Source organism: Ostrinia nubilalis, chromosome 8 (assembly GCF_963855985.1).
Source record: "Ostrinia nubilalis chromosome 8, ilOstNubi1.1, whole genome shotgun sequence".
NCBI classification, from domain to species: Eukaryota; Metazoa; Arthropoda; class Insecta; order Lepidoptera; family Crambidae; genus Ostrinia; species Ostrinia nubilalis.
In genome coordinates, this window is record NC_087095.1 from 14178726 (window position 1) to 14199616 (window position 20891).

The 20891-nt window shown below is 35.8% G+C and overlaps 3 protein-coding genes across 3 annotated transcripts in view; 2 read left to right on the forward strand and 1 right to left on the reverse strand.

Moving 5' to 3' along the window:
* The window catches only part of LOC135074001 (carbonic anhydrase 2-like), a 31589-nt gene extending 21763 nt beyond the window's left edge, over nt 1-9826 (forward strand). The window contains exons 2-6 of the mRNA XM_063968291.1: nt 3085-3234; nt 5610-5748; nt 6205-6401; nt 7167-7306; nt 9667-9826. Coding sequence (XP_063824361.1) covers nt 3085-3234; nt 5610-5748; nt 6205-6401; nt 7167-7306; nt 9667-9792 — 752 coding nt within the window. The 3' untranslated portion in view covers nt 9793-9826. The remainder of the gene's footprint in view (nt 1-3084; nt 3235-5609; nt 5749-6204; nt 6402-7166; nt 7307-9666) is intronic.
* Nucleotides 9827-10240: 414 nt separating this feature from the next.
* LOC135074247 (MYCBP-associated protein-like) lies at nt 10241-12328 on the reverse strand. The gene is made up of 2 exons (XM_063968536.1): nt 11711-12328; nt 10241-11606 (listed from the first exon to the last, which is right to left on the reverse strand). Exons 1-2 carry the CDS (start codon nt 12223-12225, stop codon nt 10358-10360), a joined length of 1764 nt encoding a protein of 587 aa, XP_063824606.1. The 5' UTR covers nt 12226-12328; the 3' UTR covers nt 10241-10357.
* A 268-nt stretch (nt 12329-12596) lies between these two features.
* LOC135074248 (carbonic anhydrase 1-like) lies at nt 12597-18618 on the forward strand. Its single transcript, XM_063968537.1, has 6 exons — nt 12597-12703; nt 12949-13167; nt 13630-13790; nt 15121-15207; nt 17646-17873; nt 18261-18618. The coding sequence occupies exons 1-6, from the start codon at nt 12676-12678 to the stop codon at nt 18531-18533; spliced, it is 996 nt and encodes a 331-aa protein (XP_063824607.1). The 5' UTR covers nt 12597-12675; the 3' UTR covers nt 18534-18618.
* Nucleotides 18619-20891: the final 2273 nt, after the last annotated feature.

Genomic DNA, 20891 nt, shown 5'->3' on the forward strand with positions numbered 1-20891 from the left:
GGCTATTCAGCGAATATATACTACACCCTCGCCCAGCTCTGCTGACCTCTTATTTAGCGTTAATTAAATTAGATTATTTATTGTAATAAACATTAGTTAAACTGAAAAATTTTTCTTATTTATTTCTTTAGTAGCTAGAACCGTTACATTTGTTTATCTCAATTTGTGTATCTCAGTATTTTTCGATAGTATCCCATCACCATGATCTAGTCTCGGGCCTCGTGATTGCGATCAGCCACCCGGGCCCTTCCGGCCCAGTCCGACCCTGGATAGATATCTCTGGAGTTGACAGTGGATACCTATCATCAGTTTGACTCATGAATCATAGGTATTCATCTATCCTATTGTGAAAAGGGTGATCATTTTTGTTATAGTCAAAAATGTTTAGGCTGGGTGCACCATCTTACTTTAACTTTGACAAAATTCAAAAAATCTGTCAAACTCCATACAAAAAACGCTGATTCTCGTTATATTTACGGTCAAAGGTGGGTGATGCAACTCAGTTTTAGATGCTTATTGCTTTGGTAATATTATGATTTTGACTTTTGGTCCTAATGAGATTTATTCCCAGTCCGTTCGTTTCGTTCGTTCGTTTCAGCTGAAAGACGTCCACTGCTTGACAAAGGTTTCCTTGTCCTGTATTGTCCCTATTACGAAAAAATAATTTTGATGACAGCTAAAAGCTAATGGGATTTGGTGACACACAAACATTTTTGTAAAGGTAAAAAGGTAAACTAAAACTACTAATCACTCTTTTCACAATAAGGGACATGACTTAAAATTATCATATTTAGGTGTCCTCTGTCGACTCCAGAAACCAGTCGACCATTTCGCCTATCACCCTGTATAAGGAGAAAGTATCCTCTTCATTAAATCGGTATGGAGAGGCGTGTGTGGTTGATTACACAGGCCTCCAAATCCCGGTAAAAGAGTGGACTTATTATGATTTGGACATAGATAACGCTTATCCCATCCCAACTATCCCAACTAATATTATAAATGCGAAAGTAACTCTGTCTGTCTGTCTGTCTGTCTGTCTGTCTGTCTGTCTGTCTGTCTGTCTGTTACGCTTTCCCGCTTAAACCTCGCAACCGATTTTGATGAAATTTGGCATAGAGATAGTTTGAGTCCCGGGAAAGAACATAGGATAGTTTATATCCCGGTTTTTGAAACAGGGACGCGCGCGATAAAGTTTTTCTGTGACAGACAAAATTCCACGCGGGCGAAGCCGCGGGCGGAAAGCTAGTAATATTATAAATGCGAAAGTAACTCTGTCTGTCTGTCTGTCTGTTACGCTTTCCCGCTTAAACCTCGCAACCGATTTTGATGAAATTTGGCATAGAGATAGTTTGAGTCCCGGGAAAGAACATAGGATAGTTTTTATCCCGGTTTTTGAAACAGGGACGCGCGCGATAAAGTTTTTCTGTGACAGACAAAATTCCACGCGGGCGAAGCCGCGGGCAGAAAGCTAGTTTCTATATAAAAGGTTCTCTATTTAAACATGAGAACGACTTTTCCGAATGTCATTTGTTTCTATTAGATTGAAAACAATTGAGAAACGTGTTTGATTTTCAATTTTTTGCAATGATAGAACTATTCGAATACGATTTTGATTCATGAGCTGGGTTTTGTTACCATAAATTAACTATATTTTTCCTTTTTCAAATGATAACCTAAATATCGATATCAATATCGTCTACGTAACATTGCCACTGCTCATCTGTGGTTTCAGGTTTGACCTTCACCTTATAATTGAATAAGTACTAACTTCCCAGAAACGGCACAATACCGATTATGTTGTCCTGAAGTTGTAGGAAAAACTATGCATAATACTGACGTGTAGGTACATTATACGTGACTGGAGATTGTTGGATAATATTATACACTAACTTACGTACGTTATATTACTACAATGTTTTATTTTGGTTGTGTTTATTATTACGCTTCGTAATTATCTTTGGCGTATTTATTACATAACTAGTACAAACCAAACACTGCGGGCTCTTACTTAGGTAAATGTTAGAGTTGCTTCTTTGTTATACAAACTCGTTTGTCGACTGTACAAAGTTATTTGACAGCACACCAAAATTTGTCCTTTGTCTTTGTCCAGCAGTGGACGTCATTTGGCTGAAACGAACGAACACCAAAATTAGCCAAAAAGTTCGCAACACGTCTTTGTTACAATTAAAATAATGTTGTGTTATCAACTTCTTGGCCACTTTAAGGCTGAGTTGCACCACCTAACTTTGACCGTAACTATAACGATAACCGGTGCTTTTTGTATGGAGTTTGACAGATTTTTGACGTTTGTCAAAGTTAAAGTAAGATGGTGCAACTCAGCCTAAGTGTCATTAACTATTTGACGGTGACTGCGTACTACTTATTGCATGATGCTGTTATTATCTCCATCAATGAGGCATTAATAAAACTGAAAGTGTTTGAATCGATTTCGAAAACGATTGTGCCCACATTATCACCAAGCATAGACTTCAAAACTTTAGCAATTCACCAGATTTCGTCTTAAAATAAGTTGGCGTTAGCAAGTCTTAAATAAATAAATCCATGATGAACTTTGTGAAACTAGAACATTAATTCAGGTCAGAAACTTCGGTTGAACTATGCAAATTCGCATAAACATACTGTAAACGTTCCATTAATGTCTTAAAGTTAGACTTTACACGCTTTTATTTCCATAATTCGTTGAATTAAATGTTTCAGCTCCTACTTAAGTAATTCCGTGGAAGAATATTTTAGCAATGTAGAGCGTTTTGAATAAAGTTTAAATCATAAGTCTCGGTTTTGATTTCAAATAAATAGAAAAGTTATTTTATGGTAATCAGTTTTGTACCTTCTTATGTATTTAAATGGATGAGGTTCCCATTATTATTAGTTAGTTTGTTTTATAGAAAAAATCAGTGTAATCGAGTCCAAAATTGTAAGTCATAGAATTATGTTAAGAAGAACGAGATAGGACAGGTTTAGTTAGACAAGATTATATCAAATATTGTTGTGTTAGAGTAGTCTGTAAAATTAACCATACTTCAATTATTTTTGGTACTTATTCAGATCTTATCACTTTTCCAGCGGAACAAATTTCAAAGCTCAGAGCGTCACAGTCCCCCATCGCCATATCGCTGCAGCGGTGTCCCACCTGGTCGTCCTTGGACCCACTGCGCTTTAGGGGTTACTGGGACAACGAGGTCAACGGCATTCTTGTCAACAATGGACACACAGGTAAGAGACCAGCTGAGTTTCAGGATTACATAATTATGTATATTACCTACTGAATCGACAGGTAATGAAATATTCCTTGTTAGAAAACTTTATGCTGATAATGAAAAGTTTGCTTTTAAATCTGAACCGCTCTAGCTAAGGGAGAGTCCGCTAATTTGGACCAGTTTTTTTCAATCCCATTTTACACATAGTTTTCTTTTGTTTTTTCTAATGTTCATGGTGTATAATTATAGAGAAATTATTCAATTGACTATTTCATAGGTATTAATCAACATAATTGTTGTATATTTAGCACAAATCAACAAAATACGAGTTCAGAGCTTCGGTCCAATTTAGCCGACCGGTTCGATAATTTGTACCACAGGGTTACTAAATTGGATTTCAATAAAGTTCAAGCCTATAAAAAAACTATGGCAAAATATTATATGATACATTCTTAACAAATTAGGTAACGAAAAGGAACAGTAGTTAATAACATACACAATCGATATTGTTTTACACGTTATCACGATTTTGAGTAAAAGTTTTGTAATTCCAATTATCGTAACGCACACTTGTACCTAACCTACTTTGCCAGTCTTTTGCTTTCATTTATTGTTAGTTAAACATAACTACGCAAATAAAACTTCAAAATATGATTTACTAAAAAAAATTTCAAATCCTTTGGTAAAGTTCCATACAACTTGATGTGGTACAATTTAGCCGACTAGGTGATAGTGCTATTAAAAAATCGGAAAAAAATATAGCTTATAAATACCGAAAAATCTTTCAAATAATTGTAATCCACACTAATTTACGCTTCTAAATAATATATTAGAAACACCCTGTGATTAAATTTAACAAAATTACAAACTAAACATGCATTGTCAAAAGTTACTTGAAAACAATGAAAAAATACTTTTCAAAATAAAATACACGTGTTAATTGTCACGGCAAAAACCACATGGCCGATATGAATTGAATTTATTTGTGTATCGCTGAGTGTTGCAATTACAGAAATTCAATAAATACTTTACGAAATATGAGGGTGGTACAATTTACCCGGCGGTACAAATACCGAACTCTCCCCTATTTGATCAAAATTTACGCAAAAAAAAAACAAATTCTCCTTCTTTCTGGCTGGCTTTTGAAAAAGGTGGATCAATTCTACTAAAAAGGCTCAGATAAGACTTGAACCAACTACCTTTAGCTTGTCGAGTGCCTTTATAATCATAAAACTTTTGTGGCATTCCTATAAAAACATGGAGTATTTAGGGATTTACTCATGGTTACAGTCAACAGTTCAAACGCTAACAAGATTTCCGCCCGTATTCACAAACATTACTATGAGGTCTCACAGTGCGCGTGGACGCACAAGATGACACACAAACCAATCACAGAGCTTTATTCAACGCTGTGCGTTCTATTTTCTGCTTCACTTAAGAAAGCATCGTTTGTGAACACGGGCGTTTAACTTCGGTGCTAAACAAGTCGAAAACAAAAAGTTATATCAAACAAAATCAGAGACCTGTTATCGACAAGTTGATAAGATAACAAATATTATGACATGGTAACACAAGTAAGGATTTATATTGAACTTGAATTATTACCATTTGTATTTAGGTGACATGATAAATTCGGTGTTTCTCTTGACACTGATAAATGACTTGGTTTAACTGCTGTTAATATTTTAACCATTTTCCTTTTTCTTTTTTTGTAAACAACATTTTCAGGGTAACGATATTAACATAATTCCTCTGTTATTTATTCACGAGAAAAACCTTTGAATTGTCCAAAGTTATTTAACTGGATTTAATAAGAACAAAAAAAAACTTAAGAGTGGCTAGTTGAGCCACTCTACAAATATTTGTATTGATCTGAAAACCAAGAACTGCTTTGTTTATACTAATCAATAGCAAACTTACTATGAAAACTGTTTAAAACAGTGTCGATGGGAATGAAGATGTAAGTTACCCACGCACGACACTACTGGCTTGGTAGTGTAGAAGGGAAAAATATTCCCCACGACACTACTGGTAGGTGGGTCAGAAGGGTACACCGAATATTTCATTTCCTATTGCTTCTTTGCATTCAGCATGATAGTTATCAAACATGATAGTTATCATTTCACACATGAACAAAAGAATCCATAAGTTTGCACATAGTTAAAGGAGAACATCAGATTATAAGAACGTAAACACTGTCTCAGCTATTTTGGAATCGAGGAAGAAATCAAGGAAAAACGAATAAACGTTGATTACTTGTTTAATTGAACGTGGAAGTGGAACATCAAATAGATAGAAAATCTTACCATTTAAGCAAAGATTTTTCGAATTCGAACCTTTTATGAAAAGCTTCTTTTCCTGTGACATATTCTTATTTAATTTTTTTTTCAGCTTACTTCACGTTCGAGTCTTCAGCGAAGCCCACTCTTAACGGCGGCCCACTGCTGGGCGAGTACATCTTCGAGCAGATGCACTTCCACTGGTCTGTTGATGACTTCACTGGATGCGAACACGTTTTAGATGGACACGGGTGAGCATAATAGACTTTAGTCCTCTAGTAATACGAAAAGCAATTATTGATGGTTGCCTAATTTGTTTTATGTCAGAGGACGCATTTCGACCCCTTATTATCGAACTAATGAATCGAAATAGTGTGAATAAAGATAACAACCTACTGTAAAATCATTAGCGCTCAAACTGTAGTACGGAAGTTGCAAAATCACACAAATAGACACACATGGGACAGAGAATAAGAGAAGATGAAGATAATACCAACAACATACGACCTTGAGTGGTACCTATCAATGTATCAATCCTGCAGGTACTACTACTAAAATGTTATCATCATTTTGGCCACAGAACGTCCACGACTGGACATACGCCTATGATTTCCAAGTTGAATATCTCACAAATATGTTGCAGCAATGCGCTGTATGCCAAAGTATACCTTATTCCAATTCAACACCGCACATTTTTGAATCCGTAGATACGCTGCTGAATGCCACTTCGTCCACTACAATAGCAAATACCATTCGTTGGAAGCAGCTGTAGGCCATCCAGATGGACTGGCGGTGGTGGGATTCCTTCTGGAAGCGGTCAACGCCCCCAATCCGCGGTTTGACAAACTTATAGAGGGACTTGAGGGCATCAAACAGCTGGAGAAGGCAGTCCAGGTCACGTCAGGTCAGTTCCTTAACCTTAGACGTAGTGGTAAAGTAATAAGTAATAGAGATGCAGTAAATTGTAGAGCAATATGAAATATGCAGTCGTGGTGCAGTCAACGTATAAAATATGTATAATATTAACGGTTAAAATATTTTTACAAAGAGCTCAACAAAATCTTTATTGATAGTGTATGTAGTAAATGTGTAAAGGCTTGACTGTGAGGACATTATTTACGTTGACTGTAAAACTAATTTTCTTTTTGACGTTTCCATTATAAGATACCCTTGGATTCTAAGTAGATAACAAAGAATCATTGTTTGCCTAGGGCATCTTGCAGAACATTGAAATGAGAGATAAACTATTATGATTTTTTGCAATAAAAGACTAGACAGTTAACTGATTCGGAATTAAGCGTCCAAATCCGCTACACATTATATTGAACTGAAAAGAAAATAGACTTGTCTTAACAAGCAATGGGTTTAACTTTTCCCGATCTTTCCTTTTAATGGTCAATCAAAATTGACTTTTTTACTTAATTAAATCTTTTATCGTAGATTTCATTATGATTAAACCAGGCCAAACAATCTTTTTTCCTTTTGCCTATTAAATTACACTCAGTAGATATTTTTTCTTTGAAGTCTTATTCAAAACATAATGATTAATTTTAAACAGGTGCACAATTCAAAGCACGGCACCAATCGTTCAAATCGTTTCCACAATCATGGTGTAAAAAAAGCCTTTGTTTTTCAAGAATTAAGAATCAAACTCCCTTGACAATTACAGACTCCTTATCCTGGATGGACTCGTCAGACCTGCAAGAAGGGAACTACGTGACGTACAAAGGTTCATTGACCACGCCGCCCTACACAGAGTGCGTCACTTGGATCATCTACGAGAAACCAGTGCAAATTGGAGCGGAACAGGTAAAAATTCTAGAAAGAAAAATACTTACTAGACTTGAAGGAACTTGCACTTGGTGTACATTGTACTGTACACCAAGTATAAGTAAAATTTTATAAAAAAAAATAAAACCGACTCCAAAAAACCTACACTAAAAAGTAGAAAAATAATTACTAATTACCTGCTTATTTATTAGGACGAATTAATATTTATGTAGGTATACCATGATTGATACTTCTGGACTCGGTGCCAAGATTATGAAACATGTAAAGTTTGCCTGCACCGACTCCAAAAGTATCAATCATGGTATACCTACATAAATATTAATTCGTCCTAATAAATAAGCAGGTAATTAGTAATTATTTTTCTACTTTTTAGTGTAGGTTTTTTGGAGTCGGTTTTATTTTTTTTTTATAAAATTTTACTTATTTCTTGCATTTTAGTTAACTAATTATTACCTTGATGTTACCACTGAAGGTAGGCAGTATACATTGAGACCATTTTCTTCATGTCTAGCGTAAAATAATACGCGGTGGAGATATTGCGTATAAAAAAGTTCATCCCCAATTTTCCACCCTTGGGGGTTGTTTTTTTTATTATTAAATTTAAATGGGACCACCCTTGAGGTATTACCTATACGCCGAAAAAAGATTTGTTCAAATCGGTTCATAATTGGCGGAGTTATCGCGTAACAAACATAGAAAAAAAACATACGGGTCGAATTGAGAACCTCCTCCTTTTTTTGAAGTCGGTTGAAAATGACGAACACTCGTTTATAAAGTAAGCCTACGTGTACAGTAGCACTTAGGGAAAGAGCTAGGAAACACAGAAACAGGCAAATACAATTCTAGTCCTTGCCTATGGGCATTGTAAAGATGTAGCCAGTCTTCTGTAGAGACTAAGCAATCAAATAATAAATAATAAAGTAGCGTTATTAGCGAACAATTCTCAATATTTTACTACAAAAAAGTAATTTAAACGTTTTCCTGTTTTCCCGTCCGTTATTAAATGACGTGGAATAATATCAAAAGCTCCAATTTTAATTTGTTGACCTTTTTTTGACGAGATTCAATGGCGCGATTTACGATGGTTCAGTATGTTATTAAAATACAGAAAATTGGATGAAGGACCTACTAGGTGGACCGACGATCTGGTGAAGGTCGCGGAAAGAGCCTGGATGCGGGCAGCGCAGGACCGTTCATTGTGGAAAACCTTGGGGGAAGCCTTTGTCCAGCGGTGGACGTCCTTTGACTGAAACGAACGAACGGATGAAAGAATTCGGATCTCTTACAAATAAAATAATACTTTGCTGATTCTAAATAACTATCCTCAAGGTTGTCTGGAAGAGATCGCCTTATAGTGATAAGACCACCTTAAGTATGCCGTATCTTTTGTATAATAAAATTCTTTCTCTTTCTTTTCTTGTCTTGTGTCGAACCATAATGGTTCTTTTTCTTATTCATGAAGTTCTGGTAACAACGCTAAACAAAATGTTGTCATTTTATAAATACCAAATCAAATTGAGTCAACATGAGCATAAATATTTTAACAACATAATTATAATGATATTAATATGATATGACGATGAACTTATATGCTGGGATCATTTGCGGAGGCGGAAATTGGGTTTGCAGATGCTGGTAATTTTACACACTGAATTTCACCATCTTTACGTAAAGCTCGGACTCGAATTCGAACGAACGTAAACCTCTTGTGCACATAAATACGGGAGAGATTTAATCTTTATTTGAGATCAGATGTCTGCAGTCTACACTAATATTATAAAGAGGAAAACTTTGTTTGTTTGTTTGTTTGTTTGTAATGAATAGGCTCAAAAACTACTGGACCGTTTTTAAAAATTCTTTCACCATTCGAAAGCTACATTATTCACGAGTAACATAAGCTAAATTTTATTTTGGAAAAAAATAGGGTTCCGTAAAATATGTAGATAATGTAGACCACGCGCGCAAAGCTGCGGGCGGAAAGCTAGTTGTTAATAAATGTGCACTGCGGTGTCTTCATAAAAAAAAAGAATTTCTCTCTTTTACGAGTAAAATCCAGTTTAATTTTAAATTGTAATCGGTTCAACCAAAAATACGAACATACTCGTGTAGGTCAAACTGAAAACCTCCCCTTTTTTAAATGGGTAATTCTTTTTTTACAAAACTAAACTCAAAAATTCATAAAAACTCACTCATTTATTTATGCAAGTAGACTTATAAAAAGCACTTTTACACGTCCTACTTTTAATCCTACCACTGCTTCAGGACAATAAATAGGCCAGTGCTGAGAAGAAACAGCGCAAGAAACTCAGTCACTATTGTCAGCCAGCTGATTATTCTGCTTTCTGCAACTGATCTCTGATGATAATTATTGTCCACAGCTGGGCCTATTGAGGCAACTGGAGGGCTTCGACCACAAGCCGATCGAGAGGAACGTGCGACCCACCCAGCGTCATCCCCCAGGTCATTCCGTCATTTACGTCAAGCAAGTCAAGGCGAAGCTATGACAACGTTTATTAGAAAATATATTTTTACTCAAAACTCCTTCGTTTCATTTTCTTACTTTTAGTTGGAGGAAAAGGGAAAAGTGATTGGAGCTCTCAATGATAGAACTCCGCTGCCAATAACAATTTCAAACTGAAAATAATTCAACACGATAAATTAATGTTACGAGGCTCAATAGCCACATCAGTCGTCCGACTAGAGAAAGGTTGCATGGTGTAGGTTCAAATCCCTTCAGAGGCAAAAGTATTGTTCAAATAAAATATTTCTTAAAAATTACACGCCGCTTAGAAGTAGGGCCGCTTAGAAGTAGGGACATTTTCATTAAACCACAACCAAAACAAACTCCAATTTCAGTGTGACACTCTAGGAGGGGTGAATTCTTCGAAAGTTAAACAAGTCGTAAAATCTTTTACGAATTTCGCCCTACTGTTGAATCATAAAAACTTTAAATTAGTATTACGAGATTTAATCAAAATACCTTCCATTCCTTAATATAATAACAAGATTATAATAATAATAAGAAAAAAGTACATGATAAGTTTGTCAATTTAAAGAGTAATAAGCAACTCAAAAGCGACAAAAGTCAAATTCGATCCATCTATTCAAATCTATGCTACTCAAAACGCCAGCACACATCTCGATGGTCGTGACGACGTGTTCATACGCGTACATGTAGAAAAGGTTTCGCATTAAATTCACTTTACGTGGATCCAAATCCAGCTCAAGTCTGCTTTCACTTAGGATCTCAGACTGACTTTCTGCTGGCAGTCGAATTCCACTGACAGTTAACAAACGCTCATACTCCGCATCAAACTTATCGGCCATCATTCCCAGCAACCACTTCATAGCTCTATACTTCTGATTCAGTACACTTTCACCCTCATACCAGGGCTTTAGCATCTCACTATGAGACTTCCTCAATAACTCAAAGTATTTCATCCTTTCATCATATAATTTATCCATCATTGCTGCCCTCCACGAAGTAATGGACAAATCCCAAAGTTCTCCTGGAACCATTTCAGTGTAGAGATCTTTCATCTTCATCACCTCTGTCTGATGATAATAACATACTGGATTCTTCATCAAGAACATTTCAGACTCCAAAAACAGTTTCTTGTATGGATATATTTGAGGCTCTATAGTGCTGGCTTTTGTCACAGCATCGTCGACCATATCTCTAACGATATTATAAACCGCTTTGATATCAATTCTCGATTTAAGTATATTAACTTTTCTATGAAGGCTTTCTAGATCTTCGATGGAATCAGCGTACAAATTGACAACTATTTTATCAGCTAAGGTATCGAAGAAACAAATATTACAGAAACTGAGTTCCCAAAACTCGCTGAATATCCCAGGTTTATCGGATACAAAAGTAAAGAAAAATACTTTGCTCTGTCCAGGGGATATGACATCTTCGTTTTTGTTGAAGAAAAATACCTGCTCGTAAATGTCTTCTGGTATAAATGGGATAGTCTTCTTAAGTTTCTTCCAGCAATAACGAAGTGTGACGGTGCCTAAGTTTTTCAAATAGAGCTTACAACGACCAGCCCTTTTTATTGGTACTTTGAAATAGTACGTCCAAGAGGTACATTCTTCATGCCAGCTCTCTTTCTTTATTTTATCCAAACATGCTAAATTCTGTCCAGGTATATCTTTGTAAATTATGGTATTGTTAATCCTGATAGCGTAGACAGCCGTAATCTCGGGCTCGTATGGACCATCTTCCGTGATAGTAATGTTAGGTGACGGAGGAAGTTTTTTCACGGGAGTCTTGGGTTTTCCACCACGAACTATCAGTTCACCAATGAGAGGTCTGAAATAAACTCACTGCATACATATCACGTGTTCATAAAAATAAGATGAAATTGAAATAGGTATATTAGGTATGTACTCTGTAATAAAATAAATCGAACTTACCTAAAAGGATCAATTCTCTTGATTTTCTTGGCGAGTCTTTCTTCTCTATCTTTCCTGTACTTTACGTAATCTGCATCTAATTGCACACACGGCTTGCGTTTAGGCTCTCCAGTTAACCCCTTTTCTTTCTCCTGGACAAAATCTGGTACACCTATGTGCTCAATTACTGCTGGTGTTCCTTTTTCAGCCGCTGTTCTCTGCACTTCGTAAACGGGCTGACAAAAACATGCTTGTTTTAATCTAAGAGGTTGCTCCCAAAGACCTCCTCTCAACGAAGGCTTCTTTTTAATTTGAGCATGCTCTAAAGCAACTTTCCTTTCTTTATCTTCACGAATTTTCTCTAAAAGGTTCATTGTCAGATCGGCTGGAGGGCGCTTAGTTAATTTTCCCAGTCTCGTAGTTTCCTCTTGCCTAATTTTGATCCATTTTTCCCAAACAAGTAATTCGTGATCTGGCTCGATGTGATCGCTCATCCTGATAATCTCTTTTATGTCGATATTTTCCCTTCTCTCCATGTTTGTTTGTTGAAACCTCAATCAATTTGAATAATCTGTTTTATTTTTTACCAATTTATAACTTTTACGACATTACATTTTCTTTTTTAACTCAGTTATTTTGGTGATTGACGTTGGGCGTTTATACAAAAGAGTCCAATATTAATAAAATTGTCTTTTATATAAATGATAGCAAAAGAAATTACATGCTATGCTACATCTTATCATAACCTTAATGTAAAATAATTAATCTCTTCATTACAGTATGGAAAACAATACAGTTATGTATTGTAAGCATGAATTTAATTATATTAATCTAGCTTTATATTAAGCGGAGTTTGTGTAATAAGGAAATTATTTACGTCATATTGGTGTCATTTTCCATCAAAACATTTCAAAATGTAGCTGTTTGTAGCGTTGGGATAAAATTATTTTACAAATTCTTATCAAAAAATTATTGTGTACTAAATAATGCAGATAGCTGTGGTCGTACAAACAGGTAACTTTTCTATACTACAAATACATAAAGATAGAACTAGCAGCTTACTATTGAAGTCTGTTCTGTTCTACTACGATTAGTACGATTATCTACCTTCACAGCAGCATGTTACAAATAGCAAGAAAGTAGTGAAATTTTGGTGTCTTTCAGTTTCATAATTTCTAATCGAAAGACCGCAATCTCTACCAATGATTATATTCATGCCTTACCATCATAAGCTTGTAACCTATTTCTTAATAATTCAGAGGAGGAAGAAACAACAGCTCCGAAAGAAGAGGAAAAAGTTGTACCTCCATACGGAACCGTAGAATGGATATACTACTGGAGTGAGTTCGAGGGTCACCTTCCTACCCCCATAGATGTGTCCATCACGGGGTCCCTTAAATACTCCTGCCCTGAACTAAAGTGGTACAACTTTGATGTCTACCCTCATAAGGTCAAGATGACCAATACGGGATATACTCGTAAGTCTCCTTATCTCCTAACTGTTTTTTATAAAACTTTACTTTTTACAACCGGTCATGTTTGACCGCGGGAGGAATACGATCGTCACTCACATACTGGGTGGGAGAATTACATTTTACCTAAATAAATAAAATGATAATCATTATTCAAGGAAAGCTCAGTAAGCTTAATGAACACATTCGGCCTAATCCTAGTCAGCGAGTTCTAATTAAATGATAATTACGACAGCTTCCCAAAATTACCACTATTCTCAGGGTAACTATGCAATCTAGGCAAACTAACGCCCGTATTCACAAACATTACTATGAGGTCTCATAGTACGCGTGGACGCACAGGGTGACACACGAACCAATCACAGAGATCTATTCAACGCTGTGCATTCGATTTGCTGCTTCACTTAAGCAAGTAGGTATCGTTTGTGAATACGGGCGTTAGGCTCTCATATTTTTTGTGTCTACTAGTTCTTATAGGAGCGAAATGGAAGACGGAGCGACCATATTTAGAAGGTGGACCATTTTTATCTAAACATATCCTATCACAAATCCATTTTCATTGGGGACCAGATATGATGGATGGGAGTGATCACACTATTGACAAGAGGAGGTATCCTGGGGAAATGCAAGTAAGTAATGATAGTATAAATCTTTAGAAAGTCAACAAGGCAATTACTCAACGCAGTAGTAAGAAATTACATTATTGCTTAACCTTTTTGTGCGGAAAAGCAGCGTGGGACGTCCATCCACAAGGTAGCCCGACGGCATCATAAAGGTAGAGAACGCAGGCCGCTACCAACTGATCAAAATGGAAATCATTCGGGGGGGCCTATGTTCAGCAGTGGCCGTCCATGGCTGAAATGATGATGGTGAAATCTTTTTGTAAAGGACAATGACCAAAAATGTATAGAGTGTGGTCCAAATGTCCACCACTAACCAGACCTATGTAGTAAAATAGTCTACTAAATACTGATTCATTATAAACAAACCGCAATCAAAAATATGCTGTCAGTAAAAAGTTATGACTGAATGAAAAGTCATGTTTTGTACCTTTTCATCCGAAAAATGTTATTGATATCATTCTATCCATCGCACATTTTGGACTAATCTACGTATGTTATGTCATGTCGCATGTGGCATGGGGTTATAGATGAATTTTATTAAATATTATACTAGCTGTGCCTACGACTTTGAACGTGTGAAAATAGTTTGAATAATATTTCCCATTTTTACAACATTTATCTTTACTGCTCCGCCCCTATTGGTTGTAGGGTGATGTTGTATAACCTAAAACCATCCTTGATAAATGGGCTATCCATAACAAAAAAAAAATCAAATCGGACTGAGATTAGCGCGTAAACTACTACACTACTTCAAACAGTCATAACTTTTTACTGACAGCTTATTTTTTTTTGTCCCATACTGAAAGTTAATCTCTATTTGATGGACAATAAGCCAATATAGGTCTCATTAGTGGTGGACATTTGGACCACTTATAGGGTCATTGTTCTTTAAACCTTTTTGGAATCTGTAGGTATCAGGCAGAAACCAGGCAGAAATTGACTTTATTTCTTCGAAACTTTATCAAATGATTCAAAGGCAGAATTAATTGGAAATGTAATTATAATGAAATCAAAAACTTCGTTCTTATTCCGAGAAAATTGATTAAATTATAATGCTCTAACTGCTAACTGAAGTATTTTTTGAGACAAATATTTACCTAGAAGAAAATATTCCTCATTAATTAGCATAAAATACCATTGAAGTAATATTACTACGTAGTACATTATAACTCAATGTAAAATGCTTGTTATTTTCAAAGAGGATACATGACATGCAAGAGACTCGCTTTTAATAAAATTGAACATGGCTGTCCCTTAAAAAATGAGAGAGTCTAGGTAGGTACAAGTAGAAGCCATAGCTAAAGTTTTTATTATAATTTTCTACTTTTGATTTCAGGTGACGTTCTTCAGGTCCGAATACATGACGCAAGAAGAAGCTTTGCGTCACGATGACGGGGTTGTAATGATTTGTTATTTAATCAAGGTAATCAATTTAAAACCTACATACGTAACTAGATCGAAAATAAATAGAACTTGTAACGGTAATAAATCCGGGCCGCTTCAAGGCGATAGTGGGTAGGTATACTTACAGGTATGTATCACTTCTCATCACATCTCATCTGACTGCATCTCATTTTCAACCGACTTCAAAAAAGGAGGAGGTTCTCAATTCGACCCGTATGTTTTTTTTTTTTTTTTTTTCTATGTTTGTTACGCGATAACTCCGCCAATTATGAACCGATTTGAACAAATCTTTTTTCGGCGTATAGGTAATACCTCAAGGGTGGTCCCATTTAAATTTAATAATAGAAAAAACAACCCCCAAGGGTGGAAAATTGGGGATGAACTTTTTTATACGCAATATCTCCGCCGATTATAAATCAATTTGAACGATTATTTTTTTGTTGAATAGGTATTATCAAAAGGGTGGTTTCATGCGAATTTGAAGAAAATATTTCATCCCCAAGGGTGGAAAATTGGAGATGAACTTTTTTATACGCAATATTTTTAATTTTTAGTTTTTTTTTGTGTTCACGCATTTGAAGTCGGTTTTATTTTTTTAAAAAGTTAATTATTTATAATCAGGTGCGATTGTAATCAAATACCTGCTTTGTTCCGCATAAAAATAGAAAGAATTATCTTTAACATCTGCCTAAATTTTGAGCCCACAGTCAAAGGCTTAAACTTTAATATCTTTCAAAACCTGTAATATTTTAACCCTTAAAGAGATTACTAAAACAAAGCATGAGCAGAGCACATACAAAGAGGAAGCTCCAGCTTTAGAAATAACTTTCGACGTAAATATCAAAATACAGAATAGGAGCGAACAATATCCTCACTCAGAAAGATTTTATTCATGCTGAAAATATGGAATACAATAGCGAACAAATTCGTTTTAGACTTTTCTAAACTAAGTTCTAGACACTATTCAAGTCTAAGTTAGACTTAATATTTTATTTAAGTATTAAAATAATTAGGCATTAATAAAACTTTTAAATTATTTCTGTTCATTGCTTACAAAAAGTAAGGAGGTTTTTTCAGGAATGTATGTACTCATAGTAAAAAATATCCTATCCTAGTTTGATTGTTTGTATTGTGTTAACTAAGTATTCTGAAACACACCACTACCTACTTACACATGATATAACTTCTAGTTAATCCTTGCGGCCGGATGACATACAAACATACTTCCGTACCCTACTTTTCCAATTATAAGGTTCAGTTTATTCCAAGAATCCACGAGCGTTAGAATATTGGCCTAGTGTTTTAGCAAGAAACGATACACGAGGTTAAGTTTACTTACGTAATATTACTTGCAGGATATGTTATTAGAGGTAGGTAGTATTTTATCGTGTTTTGAAAAAGTCTTATGTTTTGTTCTATCTATAAGTACTAATACAAAGTTACAATACTAATTAGGTACTTGGTTATTACTTAAGAAGAGGGTTGTCTGGAAGAAACCTTTTGCTAGCGATAATAGCGCCTGATTTGTACCGAGTAGATTTAGTACTTCTGTCTAACATATAGTAAAGTTTGATTAAGGTATACAATTAATACATAAGTAAGGTACCCACGTGCTTTGTCATACGCATAGAGCGGCTCCTACCTTGGATGGTATCAAAGGAGCAATTAGGGCTTAAGCGTAGTTTCTGCTACGGGATTTATCTCCCAAACTAATTTAGACGAGATTTCATGCAAAACCAGGCTCATTACCCGTTGCATCATTGTGCAAGAGGAAATTATTAATAAGCTTAAATCATGGAACATTCCCATGATATAAGCAGGTACCTTTTTATCTCGTAAAAATCTACGAGATCTACAAAATCTTCGCCCTCACATAGTAATGCCCAAGAGGTAACCTGAAGCCACGATAGCCGAACGGTGAAGGGGTCGGACTGGTCGACTCGTGATCCGGGGAACGCGGGTTCGGTCCCCGCCGCCGCTCGACTATTGTGGTGAGCTCACTTGTGACACAAGCATATACTTATTACGAAGCTTAGCTTAGCTTAGCTTAGCATGAAGGGCTAACGGGAAGATCAGTAATTTGTGAAATAATCTTTAAAAAAAAATCTATCTGAGGACGAAAGTTTGTTATATCAGAAACTCTACATCTCTTATTGCTAGCAATATTATAACTCATTTTTAGACTACCTACTGTGAACGTTTCTTATTGGTATCATAGTTATGCATGTGTTGCCTGCGATCCCATTGCTGAGTTCTACTGGTCACAGGTAAATAATTTAGATTTTCAGGGGTGCACCTACCGATATAAAATCAAGAAAGCTAAGACCAGTAGGAATGAGCGAGCAGGGTAACGCATGGTGATGTGAATACACCCGGTATTGAAGAAATGTCATTGTTGTTTAAAATTGATGAATAATTAATTATTGTGGTTATTAAATACACCTCTATTATTTCCAGTACGGTGTGAACCCAGACGACCGTCTCAGCTGGGTGATCGAAGGCTTCCCTCGGGTGCAAGAAGCCCAAACCAGCACTCGGATAGGCCCGTATCCGATGTCTCGTCTGCTGCCGATGTTCTTTGAAGACTACTTCTTGTATTGGGGCAGCCTGAGCACGGTCAGAGGAGAGAAGTTCACGGTCCGGTGGTTGGTGCCGAGAATAACATTGTTTGCTTCTTTTGACCAGGTGAGATGGGAGTTTAGAACCCCGTCATTGAAATTGGGTGGTAAGTAAGTACCTATTCTTCATGCCAGAGGCTTCTAAACGTCAGTAGTTAAAACTGTTTGTAAATTAAGCAGTAATGTAGGGAAGAAGATTTACTCGTAAAGTAAAAGATTAGCACTAATGCAACATGCCCACCAAGGCGGAGCGGGCGGATTAATTTTTCAATAGAATTTGACAGCGGCGGCGTGGCGTGGGCCAGAGTTGTGCGGAGCGGAGAGGAGATGTAGAAATAATAAAAACTGATTGGTTATTCAAAACACTTCGCCGCTCTGCTCCGCAGTCCGCTCCGCTCTGCCTTGGTGAAAAGCGGGCCTAAGTCGTATACTTTCAATTTATCTTCCACAACAGATGAAAGCCTTCCGAAAACTATGGGACCCATGGGACGAGCCGAATCGCGGCAACAACAGGCCATTGCAAGAACGCGAGGACCGCCACGTCTTCTTCATAAGCCCGCACTGGAGCCAGTACAACTCTTTGCTGCCTATCCCGAGGGTTCCAGAACCTTCCATATCGGTGCTGTCGCCAGCATACGAAGCTAACTACTGGATGCTCCCGCCACAGAACGCGTACATGATACCACAACCAGAGGAGGAAAAGACTGAGGAAGAGAAGAAAGAATGAACCTGCTTGTGGAGGTTGAAATAGATAAGCACTTCCTCATTTTCTATAACGTGTCAAGTCAAAATAAAATTTATTTGTTTGGAAATTTGATTTCTTCTACTCCATTTTTTTTCTGATTTCGACGAATTTGCTTCTGATTGACTGCATGATATCAGTGGCGTAGCGTGGCTTTTCGCCGCCCGGGGCCGTCCGGAAATCCGCCGCCCTTTATTTTAATTATAAATATTTTAAAGTTTAAATATTATATTGAATGGACTTCAGGTACACTATATTCACCTTATTTGTTGAAAGTCAAAATAAACTACCACGCACTGCTTCAGAAGGAAAATACATTAAAGAGAAGCAATTGCTTGAAACCCACAGGAAGTTTGATTTTCTTAAATAGCTCAGCTTGATTATGTAACACAAGGTGTATAACAATCATAGCTGGGCATTAACTCGTTAATCCGTTAATCGTTAATTAACGAAGTTAACATTTCTATTAACGGATTAACTTTTAAGTTAACTTTAAAAAATGTTAACGGGCTCGTTAACTTCCGTTAAATTATCCTAAGTCCGTTAATCGTTAATCCAGTACCTAATATTTACCAAAAAGATACAGCAGGCACGCTGAAAAACGCGTTCTGACAAAAACGTTCGGGCTTCCAGAACTTCCAGAACCCAAAACAAGAGTTTTTGTAACCAGATCACCAACGCGACGATATAAAAAATGCAATTTATTTATTGATTTATTTACAACTGAATTTAAGACCAGTTATCCTCAACCGATTGAGCTGAAAGTATACTTATGTAAGTACGATGACAATGCAATGTTATGGTACCATTGAGCTGGTCTGATGATGGAGTCAGGAGGTGGCCATAGAAACGGCGGAATCGCATCGAATTTGGGTTCGTTGGATTTGTCTTTTTGAGCACTTTAGTACTAGATGATGTCCAGGATCCTAATGATGGAGTCAGGAGGTGGCCATAGGAATCCCTAAACGAAACGGTGGAAACTTATCGAGTTTGGGTTTGTTGGATTTGTCTTATTGAGCACTTTGGTGCTAAATTGTATTGTACTTGTAATTGTATCAAGGCTCTGAGATCGAGATAGGTACAACTAAAAAGTGTATACTCGTAATAAAATTATAATAAAAAAACTTTTTTTTTAATAAAGCTTTTATCCTGAAATGCAGTTGTACTAAAACGAAAAAAATAATTGTAATTATGCAAGTTTCAAATAATTTCGAAAGTTTGTAGCGCAAACATAAAAGAGGAATAAATTCCATGCGCGATACAAGCTTTCGAAATTATTTGAACATTTTTTTTTTGTTTTATTATCACGTGTTAACGGATTAACGATTAACGTTAACTTGCGTTAAATCTTCCGAAATGTAACGTTTTAACGTTTAACGAAGTTAATTTTTTTAGTAACGGTTTAACGATTAACGAAGTTAACTATTTGATTAACGGTGCCCAGCTATGATAACAATAAACAATAATAACAAGTATTAAAGTATTTATTTGTCAATTGAGAGTAAATATTATCTTAAATTATACAGTGTGAGTCACGTTAAAGTGTACATATGAAAATAGATGAAACTAGACCTATTTTTATCGACAAAAAAGAGGTCAAAAAATTTTTGAGATTTTTTTTTACATTTTTATTGATTTTTTTTTCTTCCAATTACTTATTGTAAATAAAACGTAATAACTTTTAAACTAAGCGGTATATCCTGATAAAATAAAAACTAATAATGCTAAATAACAGGCAATACTAAAACAATACAAAAAATACACAAAAATGCCAACAAATAATAAAAAATTATGCTTTTTGAAAAAAATCTGCTTAAAAATTCGTATTTTTTTGGTTATTTGATAAATTTCTCCAAAAAATGCCCCTATAACAGATGGTTTTTATTACTTTTTATTATTCTCTATCGTATTACTTTTGTAAAACTAAAAAATCATATGTCTCTATCCCTATCACAACATTTGCTATGATCGTTTGAACAAGGCCTGCCACCACATTTTTCTCCGCTACAGGTAGAGACAATTTTAATTTTAACTCAAATGCTTATTTTACTTCGAAATCTTTTGTTTTTATTTAAAATCTAACTTGTCTTTATCAAAATTACAAATCTAGAGTCACTTTCAGTTCCGTTGTTAACGAAGCGTTGAATGGCGCGCCCGGAGAGGCTTAGTTCAAACGATCATTGCAAACGTTGTGATGGGGATAGAGACATGCAATTTTTGGTTTTACAAAAGTAATACGATAGAGAATAATAAAAAGTAATAAAAACTACCTGTTATAGGGGCATTTTTTGGAGAAATTTATCAAATAACCAAATAAATACGAATTTTTAAGCAGATTTTTTT